This window comes from Diabrotica undecimpunctata, chromosome 4, assembly GCF_040954645.1.
Source record: "Diabrotica undecimpunctata isolate CICGRU chromosome 4, icDiaUnde3, whole genome shotgun sequence".
In the NCBI taxonomy this organism is placed as follows: Eukaryota; Metazoa; Arthropoda; class Insecta; order Coleoptera; family Chrysomelidae; genus Diabrotica; species Diabrotica undecimpunctata.
In genome coordinates, this window is record NC_092806.1 from 55596162 (window position 1) to 55610331 (window position 14170).

The 14170-nt window shown below is 32.0% G+C and overlaps 2 protein-coding genes across 5 annotated transcripts in view; both read right to left on the minus strand.

Moving 5' to 3' along the window:
* The window catches only part of Idua (alpha-L-iduronidase), a 264927-nt gene that overhangs the window by 32461 nt on the left and 218296 nt on the right, over positions 1-14170 (minus strand). The gene's annotated exons all lie outside the window — the stretch shown is intronic.
* Positions 2815-13462, minus strand: LOC140439525 (kinesin-like protein KIF3A). Its single transcript, XM_072529493.1, has 2 exons — positions 12557-13462; positions 2815-3834 (listed from the first exon to the last, which is right to left on the minus strand). Exons 1-2 carry the CDS (start codon positions 13383-13385, stop codon positions 2885-2887), a joined length of 1779 nt encoding a protein of 592 aa, XP_072385594.1. The 5' UTR covers positions 13386-13462; the 3' UTR covers positions 2815-2884.

Below are 14170 nucleotides of genomic sequence, written 5' to 3' on the forward strand. Positions count from 1 at the left end.
AAAATTCAAACGTCATTAAACTTATTTTAACTTTCAATTGCGACTTATTCCCATTAAAATAGTAATTAGATCTTATCTCTGTCGTTAGCCCGGTTGGTGTTTCTCTTCTTCTTCTTTCTTTTTAATGACTGCTCGGATGTAATTGTGAACACTATTCCATCCCTCCATATTTCCCGTCATCTTCACGATCATCTCTCTTACAGTCACAGGGTTCATACTTATTTCTTTATACATTCTGTTTCTCTCCACTGTACATCTATTACACTCCAGCATTGTGAGACTTATGAAGATACGCCCTAAAACAGACAATCTACCCAGTTCCTTAGGCTCGGGATCAGCATATTTGTCCACTGAGCAACATATTCCTTGTTGTTCCACTCTTCTTGTCATCTTTAATTTGATCTTTCATCTTCTTCTTTTTTTTATAGCTGTTGTCAAATGCTTTCTTCTCCCATAGAGATGTCTCTTTTCTACTGCTAACACATGCAGAGGAACACAACCCGTGATAGTCCACAACTCCGCCGCAGATACAGTCCTGTAGGCGCATGCTACTCGCAACAGACTCGTTCTGTCTACTTTTTCATAAGCCTAATATTAGGTATCTATATCTAAATATAATGAAAAATATTAATTATTGTGTATTTATACAATAATGATTGCGTTCTACCTATTTAAAGTGGTAATTTAATTATTCAATCAGCGTTTTGGATTTTTTGTATTGTGTGTGAAAGACAAGTTACATTTTCCTACTATTCTTTATATATTGTTTATTTTATATGCCCTGGGGGGAGGGTGGGGTTTAACCCCCAAAACCCCCCTTGGGTGCGCCACAGTGTGATATGATATTTACAAGGAATTTTGTGAGAGTGGCTTTTGAAAGTTTAAAGTAAAGATAAAATCTTCTTCTTCTTAAAGTGCCAATCCGTTCCGGATGTTGGCGATCATCACGGCTATCTTTACTTTATTTATTGCAGCGCGGAACAGTTCAGTGGTAGTCGTGTTATACCACTTTCGTAAATTTTGAAGCCACGAAATGCGTCTTCTTCCCGGTCCTCTCTTACCATTTACTTTCCCTTGGAGAATCAGCTGGAGAAGGCCGTAACGTTCTTGACTTCTCATTACATGTCCTAGATATTCCAACTTTTTAGTTTTGGCGGTCATGAGAATTTCACATTCTTTCCCCATTCTACGCAGGACCTCCACATTAGTAACTCTGTCAACCCAGGATATACGTAAGATGCGCCTATAACACCACACTTCGAAAGCTTCGAGCCGATTCATAGATGCAACAGTCAGTGTCCATGCTTCCATTCCGTAGAGCAGAACTGTGAATATGTAGCAGTTCAATAGACGACATTTTGTTTTTAATGATATGTCTCGATTGTTGAAAATGGTTCTCATTCTAACGAATGCTGCTTTTGCTTTTATTATTCGCTGTTTAATTTCTGTTGAGTGGTCCCATTGGATATTTAAATTGGTGCCTAGATATGTATATTGCTCGACTCTTTCGATATTCTGTTGGTTGATTGTAAGTTGAGCGTTTAGTATTGGTTTTTTACTAATTGTCATAAATTTGGTTTTCTTTCTGTTAAAAGCTAGTCCGTATCTGTTGCTGACTTCTGTTATGCGATTTGTTAATATCTGTAAGTCATTCTGATTATCGGCAAAAACTAAAAAAAAAAAACAAAAGATAAAATGAACTTTAAAAAAGCTGTTTCATTAAAGAAGCTTGAAACAGTGCTGCCGTGGTCTGTCTGTCCAATGACAAAGTGCCATTTTGCCATTGCTGAGTTTTTAATTCCAGTCTTAATTATGGGTGTTAAAAATGAAAGAGATGGATGAGTAGGTAATAATTGGTTATTAATGTATTTATGCACCTAAGCATATAGGGGAAAGGGTGGTAAATTGGCGAACATAAGACTTAAAATTAAATTTTGACGTATTTTGGACAAAATAAAAATCTTTTTTTGCAAAATTATTCCTATATAAAAAGAAATATAGGTATATAAAGAAATACAGTTTAATAATAAAATGAATCTAAAATATGTAATAACAACAAGGCCACGTCTTATCTTATGGTACAATAATCGATACTTTGCATTCATGCTATAAATAAGAGTAACATTGGTGCCTCTTTCAGCCGATGAGACTTTTACCACTCAACGTTTTCATTTAAGTTATTATTTTTGGAATTTTCGTAGCTACTGTCGAAACACGTCAGAGAGGAAAAACAAGTTCCGCCGGACAATATGAAAAATTATTTTTGCTGTTGTTAATTAAAAATATCTTGAAAAATTAGCTGGTTGTTAATGAATTTCATCACAGTAGTTTTACCGACATGTTCGAGTACTCAGACGCGTTGAATGACCTATATTTATTAGACAATTCTATTATCGTATTTTCTTGTAATTTTTAAGCTATTTAATTAAGAGAATATATTGTCTGACGGAACTTGTTTTTTGATTTTCCCGTCAGATGGGTGAAAATTCTCGGAAAAAAATTAGAGGAAAACGCCTCAGAACCAAAAAAAGTCGGAGAAGGAAATGGTGTCAGACCCGGCCTAATGAAACGATACCAAAAGTTTAGAGAGAGTACCTAGTATAATTTTTTTTGCCGATAGGCACTCTAACTATTAGTGAAATTGAACCAAATAAGATGTTACAATGTACTACTCTAAACTGCTGTTAACTTCTATCTGCAATAATATTATCTTTTATTTCTTGACTTATGTTTAGAATGATATTGCTCTAATGTTATTACAAAAGATAAGTTTCTTCTATAATACGTGCTTTAATAAGTGATTTAAATAAACGATGAAACACTGTTTATATTTATTAAAACAAATATGTTAATAAAATAGATTATCTGTGTATCAGAAATATTACTATCTAGACTTTGATTTATTTTTTCTTCTATAATTCAGATATACTGCTCTTGGATTGCTATTTTCAACTACTCCACAACTTCTGGTTCTTCTTAAGCTATTTCCACAATATGCAATTCCTTTAACTTGCCAATCCTGATTGTCATTGTCCCAAACAATACCACTTTTAAGTTCATCTAGGTAGTTTTTTGGAACACTTTCTTTAATAATAAATTGTACCAAAGAAAGTTCCTTTGCCAAGGACTTGTTTGTGTGTAGAAGTGAACAAATTTCATTTTGGTACTCTTGTTCTTTGGTGTGGAGAATCTGTACGGCCTTATTAATAAGTTTTTCTGTTTCTTCTATCTTTTCATTTAGAACTTTATCTTCCTCTTGCAGATCTGCATATTCTTTTTGTACCAATGTCTTTTCCTTTTCCTTGTAAAAAAGTATCTCTTTAAGAAGAGAATGTGAGTGATCTAAGTGTTGAATTTCTTTAAATGAATTATCCAATAGTTCCATTTGTTGTTGAGCTTTTTCTATAAGATTTTCTCCGCCTATAAGGATCTTTTTTTGAATGATATTTATTTGATTTTGCAGGGAACATTTTTCCAGTTCTATTTCTTCTAATTCACTACTGTGGGGAGAAGCTTTGTTCCTTTTCCTTTCTTTCTTTTCTAATTTCTGTTCTCTGGCTTCTAAAAGCAACAGTTGATGTCTTAACTCTGCAATCTTTGTTTCAAATGTTTCTATGACACTTTTGGATTCTATGTTTATAGTAACATGATTTTGAATATGCTTGACTCGGTCGGCATACATCAGGGTGTACATACTTTCTTCACAATCTTGTACTCTAGGGCTTACCATAGCTATCATTGCTGTTAAGGAGTTTCCTCCTAAAGAGTCTTGTAGTAAGCGTGTGAGTTTGGAATTTCTGTAGGGTATATGAGTGGCCTTGCCGTCCACTAAAGCTAAAAATTATTAGAATTTGAGTATATTACAGGAATATATGTTGAAAATGAATAGAAAACTGACAAAGTATCTGCAAATACAAACTGAAGTTATATTTATTTATATATATATATATATATATATATATATATATACAAAAAACGCAGTTTTTCCAGCGAGAAAAACTTTTTTTTTGTCCATAGAGAACAGAAAAAAACTCTGTTTTTTTCTGTTCTCTATGGATCAGTCAAAACACACCACTAAAAGATGTCACGAACAAAATTTTAACTTTTCAACTAAATTTTAAAATGTATTTTGTCCATTATTTTAAATGTTATATTTTATATGTGTGTTTTTAATGTTGAGTGTCGAAGCTTTACACAAATAATCTCAACGACTATGTCTTGAAGAAGGAATAAAGGCATTCCGAAAGCTCGACCAAAAGTCAAAAGAGTGTTTCTATAACATCCCGGCCAAACCTACTGACTGCAGCCCTAATAAACTGCGTTTTTTGTTTATATCGACAGTCAATAATATCCAGTATTTCTTGTATATATATATATATATATATATATATATATATATATATATATATATATATATATATATATAAGAAAAAAGAAGTACTTGTGACTCGTTTGAAACAAATATATAACTGTTTTGGATGGGTTGGAGTCAATAAAAGGGCTATTGGTTAACTATTTTTTTATTCTCGAGCTTTCAATTGTGTTTACAATTATTATCAAGAGCTAAAAAAGACAAAATACTTACAAGGTTGAACTAAAAAGAAAAAACAATTTTTGTGAACTTACCAAATAAAAATTAGTTTAGTAAGTAAAAATTACTGCTAATACATCTTCAAAATATTTAATATAAAAATGTTTTAATCCAATAAATGTTTCTCCGAAAATTTTTATAATTTTGAAAACATTTTTTTTTAATACAAAAATAATTGAATTTATAAATAAGTTCAAATAGCAACCAATTACAAATAGCCTCAATGTCATAAATGCCAACATAAAATTTTTTTTTTTTGACAATTATATTGCCAAAAGTAAAATTTCGTTTAAACATTCTTTTTTGTTTAGTCGCAAAAAGAAGAAGATTTATTCACCGTTGACAGATGTCTGAAAGAATGTAACAGATATATGGAGAATTAAATATGACATTTTACAAGTTTTATATATAAATCATAAAGAAAGAATATAATTATAAATTTTTCTTAAATTTTGAATTTCTGATCTTTTGTTTAAATTTTTATCACTTTTGCTAATACAAACCATTTCCAAAAAAGTCCTTTTAAATTTATTACTTTCACTACATAAAATTTTAATGTTATCAAAATCCATAATATAGTATTTATCGATTACATGCTCTGCCAAAGCACAAGATGGTTTTTTAATTCTGCAATCACTTTTATGAGAAATAATGCGATTTGAAAGATTTCTTCCGGTCTCACCAACATATTCAGCCTCACACTGAGTACAACTAATGCTGTATACTAAATTCGTTTTTTCAAATTTGTCTATAGGATATTTAGTTTTAGAATATAAAGATGAAATAGTTTTGATGTTCTTTGTTGCTATTTTTATATTGTCAATAACCTTTAGTGTTTGTATTAATTTAGGTGTTAATGATGGTATAAAAGGTAGTGAATGATAATATATGTTCTGATTGTTAGATACAATGTTTTGAGATTAAGCAAAAAATGGTGTTAAATTATTTATATTACCAATATTAGAAAAAAGCATCCTATGTAGCATATCTGGGGGATAAGAGTTTTCAATTAGAATATTTTTTAATAATTGAAGATCTTCTTGTAGATAATCTGGATGAGAAAGTTTTAAAACACGTTCTTTTAATCCTGTTATAAGGTTCATTTTCATCTTATTTGGATGGTGAGAGTAATAGCTTCTAAATCTATTACTACATATGGGTTTTCTGAACCATCTGGTTTTTAACATATTGTCTGTATTTCTTACAATTCTCATGTCAAGGAATGGTAGAGAATTATCTACCTCTTCCTCAACTGTAAATTGTATATGTTGATTATGACTGTTGAAAATGTTGACTGTTTCATGAATTTTGTGTTTAGGAAGTGCCAAAACTAAATCATCTACATATCTCTTAATAAAAGGAATGAAAAAAGTGCAATTACTGATACAATCACTGATAACATCATCCATGACATAGCTACTTAGAATGGGTGAAAGACTAGATCCCATAGGACTACCAAAAATTTGTTTATAAAATACACCATTAAATATAAAAATATTAGAATCAAAAACAAAGTTGATAAGTGTTTTGAAATGTAATAAGTCAATATTAGTGTGTTGTGAAATCTCATTCCAATGTTTTTCAACACTACTTTATGATTAAATCTAAAGGCAAATTAGTAAAAAGAGATGTTACATCAAAACTAACTAAAACATAATTTTGTGGTAATTGGAAATTATTAATGAAAGAACTAAAATCAAATGAATCTTTAATGTAAAAATTGTTGTTTAAATTATAAGCATTAGTTAATTCCTGTTTGTACTTTGCAACAAAAAGCAAATTGTCTATAGAAAATGTCACACTGAGAGTGCAGTACGGGTAAGATACGGCAATGCTTTTCTTATGGAGAATAAACGCGCAGGGTTGTCGGTTTTCTCCAGCTGTTGATTGCTCATTGTCTCACAGGACCGGCTTGGATAAAATGCATCTGCCGGCAATACGAGTAAAATATTTTATATCATGTATACGTATACAGTAGAATAAAAAGGCATTGATGAGTTATTGACAACGAAAACTATGAATTTTGCATATAAAACGTCAACATGAGATATACAATTGAATCATATTCATAAGAGTAACATTTGAACACCTCTTTACAAGAACAACATACAATAACTGTAGTTTTAATGTTTTACATAAAACAGAGAAAACCTACATAATTTCTAGGAAAGAATTTGGAAACTTGGAAATGATATTATTTATAGATATTATATATAATATTCAAATTTCCAATTCTTTCATAGAAATTAGATTTTTTCTATTGTAATGAAAATATTAAAAATACAGTTATGTTGTTTCTATAAATAGGTCTTCATTTCTTTTGTAAAACTTCTGCTACAAATTACCATCATTAACATAATCACCTAAATATGGCCATAAACTTGTTTGTCATAATTAGTATTTGATAAACTCCAAGCTTTCCCTATTTCCTAAGGATGGGTAGGGGGTGAAAGTGCTTTTGGAAAACGAAACTACACTTCAATAAGTTTAAATCCGGTGAATTATTTAACGGTTGCGCTAAACTCGTAGTGTTAAATGTGTTGTGTTTTTTACAAAATACGGAACAACTTAATGTAAGTGCTGCTGTAAGACGTACCTTGTTGATGACTGGTGTTAGCGAAAGAAGCATTTACAATTTCAAAAAAGAAAAAGAACAGAGTGGAAGGTTGAAATCGCCAAAAAAACGTAAAAAACGAGTGTGTCAATCAAACTCTAGAATATTCACATATGACGAGGGTGTAAGAAGTATTCTACGGAGAATTGTTCATTGTGAATTTTTCATGAAAAATTTGCCGCCATTCTTAAAGCATATACATAACTTCATACAAGGTAATGAGAATATACAGCCATTGTCTCTTTCTACTTTATACAGACTTCTAAAAGATATTGGATTTGTTTATAAGAAACGTGGCCGAAGAAGCATCATGGTGGAGCGAGAGGATATTATTCATTGGCGCCATAATTATTTGAGAACTATACGACGTTTGCGAAAAGACCATTGCAATATCATATATTTGGACGAATCGTGGGTTAATGTTGGCCAATCTATAAATTACGAATGGTGCGATACTACGATACAAAACAGTCGTGATGCTTTTCTCAAAGGTTTAAGTACTGGCTTAAAAGCACCTACTAAACGAGGTCCACGATATGTTTTATTGCATGCAAGTTTTTCAGGAGGTTTCCTTCCTGGAACACACCGTGTTTTTCTGGCAAAGAAAAATGATGGCGACTATCACGATGAAATGGATGCCGCATATTTTGAATCGTGGTTTAAGGAGACATTAATATTAAATTTACCAAATAATGGTCGCAGGAATGTCATTGTAATGGACAATGCATTGTACCACTCCCGTAAAGAGAGATTCCCTAACAATTCCTGGAATAAAGCTGCAATCAAGGAATGGCTAGTGGAAAAAGACATTTTTTCGAGGAGTGTTATTTGAAATCCGAGCTATTAGAAGCAGCGCGTGCTTTTAAAGATCAATACGATAAGTATCATCTTGATGAGTATGCTTCACAACATAATGTTTATATTTTAAGACTTCCTCCATATCACTGCGAATTGAATCCTATAGAAATGGTGTGGAGTTAAGAGATATGTAGGTACCCATAATACCACTTTTAAAAACGTCGACGTACGCCAGTTAATCGACGACGGTTTCGAACGCGTCACAGAGCAAAATTGGCGCAATTATGTCACTCATCTTGTTGAGAAAACGGAAACTGAGATGTGGACTGCGGACAACCTGGAAGATGACGTAGACCAATTGATAATACACGCGAACACAGGGGAGAGTAGCGAAAGCGAATCCGACATCTCGGATGTAGAGGACGACTTTAGAATAATTAATTGAATATCTGTGAGTAACCTCGATTATTTTACACTGTATAACCAATAAAATGCATTTACCAGTCCAATCAGAGTATGGGCTTTTCCGATATTGGGCTGGGTGCACGGAAATCGAGTTCCCGGAGGTTCCACCCTGTATATTTATAGCTATCAAGAAATGTAATTTAAAATATATTTGTTAGTTTAATGAAGTATAAATATAATATAATGTTAAATAACTTACACTATAAACCTTATACCTGCTCATCTGGTCAAGTGTGGGCAAGGAAAACCATTATCCCATATGGAATAACACAAGGTTTCGCTGAAAACTACCAGGTTGCTATGCCAAGGAACTAGGTAAACTTATGTTGTGTGTAAAAAATGCGAGACTGCATTATGTTTTAACAAGGACAAAATTTGCACTTCAGATTTCCACAAAAAAAAATTTCATAGTAGGTGTTAAAATTTCGCAGTGATTCAAGTGCGCAACTTGTTTTTTTAATAACATCGCCAAGATTAAAAAATGTGCAAAGCTTTTTCGATATTCCCGTTCCTGATAATTTTTCACATATTTACAAAAGAAAAAGTTTTTCTTGGATATTGGGCTGGGTGCACGGAAATCGAGTTACCGGAGGTTCCACCCGGTATATTTATAGCTATCAAGAAATGTAATTTAAAATACATTTGTTAGTTTAATACAGTATACAGTTTTATAATAAAATTCTTGCTAAAACCTTAAGGTCTTTTTATTCAAAGTCATGCCTCTTATTTGGCTACTTGAAGGCAATTATTTTATCAATATATTATTTTATAATAAATAACAGAGCCCGGCGTAGAGATCTGGGTACGGTTCTGTGACTACCACTTGGACCTGTTTTTATCGCCAAGCACAAGGCGTGAAATCCGGCAATTGTGCATTCCTATATTAGCCGTACTGGACTCTCGGTATGACATTTTCTATAGTATCTAAATTAAACACAAAGAAATTTATTGATAATAAAAAAGCAAAAGAGCTCAAAATTTATAATTCTATTGCTCCACGGTTTTATGCTCTACCAAAAATACATAAACCAACTTTATCTATGAGACCAATTGTTTCATCTTTATGCCCTAATAATGGACCAATAGCACAGCTCCTCACTGACATCTTAACTAATGCTTATAATTTAAACAACAATTTTTACATTAAAGATTCATTTGATTGTAGTTCTTTCATTAATAATTTCCAATTACCACAAAATTATGTTTTAGTTAGTTTTGATGTAACATCTCTTTTTACTAATTTGCCTTTAGATTTAATCATAAGTAGTGTTGAAAAACATTGGAATGAGATTTCACAACACACTAATATTGACTTTTTACATTTCAAAACACTTATCAACTTTGTTTTTGATTCTAATATTTTTATATTTAATGGTGTATTTTATAAACAAATTTTTGGTAGTCCTATGGGATCTAGTCTTTCACCCATTCTAAGTAGCTATGTCATGGATGATGTTATCAGTGATTGTATCAGTAATTGCACTTTTTTCATTCCTTTTATTAAGAGATATGTAGATGATTTAGTTTTGGCACTTCCTAAACACAAAATTCATGAAACAGTCAACATTTTCAACAGTCATAATCAACATATACAATTTACAGTTGAGGAAGAGGTAGATAATTCTCTACCATTCCTTGACATGAGAATTGTAAGAAATACAGACAATATGTTAAAAACCAGATGGTTCAGAAAACCCATATGTAGTAATAGATTTATAAGCTATTACTCTCACCATCCAAATAAGATGAAAATGAACCTTATAACAGGATTAAAAGAACGTGTTTTAAAACTTTCTCATCCAGATTATCTACAAGAAGATCTTTAATTATTAAAAAATATTCTAATTGAAAACTCTTATCCTCCAGATATGCTACATAGGATGCTTTTTTCTAATATTGGTAATATAAATAATTTAACACCACTTTTTGCTCAATCTCAAAACATTGTATCTAACAATCAGAACATCTATTATCATTCACTACCTTTTATACCATCATTAACACCTAAATTAATACAAACACTAAAGGTTATTGACAATATAAAAATAGCAACAAAGAACATCAAAACTATTTCATCTTTATATTCTAAAACTAAATATCCTATAGACAAATTTGAAAAAACGAATTTAGTATACAGCATTAGTTGTACTCAGTGTGAGGCTGAATATGTTGGTGAGACCGGAAGAAATCTTTCAAATCGCATTATTTCTCATAAAAGTGATTGCAGAATTAAAAAACCGTCTTGTGCTTTGGCAGAGCATGTAATCGATAAAGACCATATTATGGATTTTGATAACATTAAAATTTTATGTAGTGAAAGTATTAGCGTATTCTTTAGTGTGGACACCGTCTCAGGACTTGCAACTTCAACGTGGAGTCATATGTCGCCATGTTACCTAATCCAACGGTAACTTTAACATCATAAGTATTTATGTATAAGATATAGTGTCGAACAAATGTAACTAATTATTTGTTAACGGGTTTTTACCCATATATTTAGTGGCTACATTCATGTACTCCTAGACACCGATGATGGAATGATGTATTCCGAAAACGTTCTGTCTAACACAGCCCGTTTGGGTTTTTAAATATATACCTTTTACAAAGGATTTTAATTAATCATTTCCTCAAAGTTCTTTAGCCACTCTTATAACATGGCCTAAGTACCTTGACCGTAAGACTACCCAAATATACAAACTGTATAAAAATAAAAGAAGGAATCAGACAAGGAGACACGTTATCTCTCAAATTCTTTACGGCAGTTCTGTAACATGCTTTCAAAAAATTGTATTGGGACTGCAGAGGAATCAATGTGGACGGTGAAATGCTCTCCTACCTACGATTTGCGGACGACATTGTTCTGATAACCCATAACTTAAAAGAGATTGGAACTATACTAACTGAGTTAGATGCCGCCTGTAAGAAAGTCGATTTAAACATAAATTTTGAAAAGAGAGAATACATGACAAATCTAGTACCAAGCGAAAATCCAAAGGTCGACTGCAACGAAATAGAATTAGTTTTTAAATATAAATACTTAGGTCATGAAATCCAAATTTCCAGGAACAACCAAACTGTTGAAATGCAAATAATAATCAAGACCAGCATAGCAAATTATTAGAAAAAAAGAAGACATTTGAACAATGTGTACTTCCAGTCATGGCTTACGGAACCGGAACACGTTCCAGGCTACAGCAATCAAACTTAGAGTAGCCCAAAGAAGAATGGAACGCTCGCTACTTGGACTGACTCTCTGAGACATGGTTGGAAACGAAGAAATAAAAACGCGTCACAGATATCATCCAGCGCACAGCATGACTGAAGTGGAACTGGGCGGTACATGTGGCCAAACTGAATGATGGGCGATGCACCCAATAAATTAGAGTATGGAGACCATGAGCAGAGAGAAGAAGCAGAGGTAGACAATCTACACGATGGACAGACGAGGTCAAAAGATTCACTTCAAATTACCTGCAGCTCAAGACTCACATAACTGGAAGAAATAAGGGGAGGCGGAGGCCTATGTTCAACTTTTGGCACAGAAGGCTGGATGATGATAATGATAGTTATACTAGTTAATAGAGGGAATATAAAACGTTTTGAAACATAACGAGAATGTTTTTTTGAAACAAAATAAGAATGATTTGTTTGAGAGGAATATACAGATTTCTTTGGAACAAACAAATGTAATATCGAATAGATAAAAATAAAGAAAATGTTCAACCGTACATATCAATACAAATAATAGTTTGTTTTGCACACGCTTTAGTTAACAATAGCTTTAGAACACTTCCATAGTGAAAAGCTACATTAGCAAAATGAATATACAGCTCACAGACTCTAAATGTATCGGAAGTACATACAACTATAGATCTCGTTTATATCCACCTCCGCATTGCCTCCGATAATTTTTTCTGCAATTGCTGACAAAATGTCAGGAATAACACTTCCAGGTCATCTTCTATCTCAATAACAATGTACTATTATAAAAGTATCATTTTAAATATTGCAAAGAAAAAAATCAGTTCAGTCACACTCATGACAAAAGTTAGAGTAGCTCTTAAGTTACATTATATAAAAATATTTACCTGATATAACGTTTCCAAGTACAGATAATGACAGATTAATTTTTCCAGCTTCTCGTAATCGATCTCCAGTAGCAAGGCTTTTGTGGACCCTTTCAGAACCTGCTAGATCTACAAGATTTAACTTTCCAAACGTTGTTTTGTTTGTTATGTTATTTTTGGTTTCTATCAATACGGTGAAGATAGCATGAGATCTGGAACTGACATCATTAAGTTGAGTAAAACTAGTAGCACGATTTTTGTTTCCTTTTTTTAGAATCTCTGTAACAGCTTCCAGAGAATGAACGGTAAAGCCAAGGAGATCTTTGATATAGACACCTACACCTGGTTTTTCCCTTAACGCCAGCTTTTTTTCTGGATATTCTGATAAAAGATCCCGAATTTCCTCGTTATATATTTCCAAATACGTAACAGTAACAACATAAGAATATTCATTATTTGCCAGGGTTATTTGTGCAAATATATGAGAAAATATGTTTGGAATAATCCCCTTGCGACTATTGTCTCCAATATCACCGATCATAGTGTAAGTCTTCCCTGTTCCTGATTGACCATATGCAAAAATTGTTCCATTGTACCCTTTTAGGACTTGTTCCACTATAGGAACTGATACATGTCTGTACAGGTCTATTTGCTGACTGTTTTCATCGAATACTTTACAAAATGTAAATGTTTTGGTCGCTCCATATTTATTTAGTGTTATACTGTTGCCATCTGATTGAACAATTTTCTGGTTAGCTAAAGTTGTTTCTATATCTTTTAATGGCCGAATTCTGATAAAGACACGAACATTTTCTACTGCATCTGTATCTGAGCCTTCTAATTCAATCATATTTATATAAAGTTTTTATTAAACGTCAAATAGAATATTAAAATATGTGACAGTTGTGTCAGAAAGAGTTTTACTGTCGGGTCAAATATGGTGGTAGAAACGGTATCCAAAAGAGTCGATCTAAAAATATAATCTATGCACAAAGTCGAACAGCTGAGAGAGTATGCACTCTTCACTTTCTACGATTACATTAGACACTCTTTTCTATATATTGACCTTTTCTAATACTAACAAACAACAAAGAACAAATTACAAACGTTATTGTTTAATTTTTTAATTTAGTTCACTGATAAAAATAGTTAGGTCCGAGTATTATTTCACAGATTAGATTATACATTATTTTTTTGAACGATTTTCCTTTTACAAGATTAATTAAAAAAAGATTGATTACTAAAAGGCAAAATTGAATTCCGTGGTTTGTAAATCCCTCTCTTCCGAATCTTATCTCATCCGGAAGAATATTAATGAAACAACTTTCTATAGCCATTTCTCACAAACTTGTTTGAGTCGGATCTATAAAATACTGCTAGACGGTGACAGATTTAATGGAGCGCCTCTTAGGGTGCAGTTATTTTACAAACTTTAAGTAGAAATTCAGAACAACTATTTTATGCATCTGAGTAACAAGACACAAAAAAACAATTAAAAGGTTTTTAACCAAAATCAAGATTAATTTATTTTAGGAAATATGAACATGAATTTCTTGAAGTATTAAAGTGTATTAAATAGATACTGGTGGCCAAAAACAATGCGACACATAGGACAAATATTTTTTTAAATATTTA

Coding starts and splice junctions, on each gene's coding strand:
- LOC140439525 (XM_072529493.1), bottom strand. CDS start 13,385: ATGATTGAATTAGAAGGCTCAGATACAGATGCAGTAGAAAATGTTCGT. Junction 3,835..12,556: donor ACTTGGAAACGTTATATCAG/GTAAATATTTTT, acceptor AATAATTTTTAG/CTTTAGTGGACGGCAAGGCC.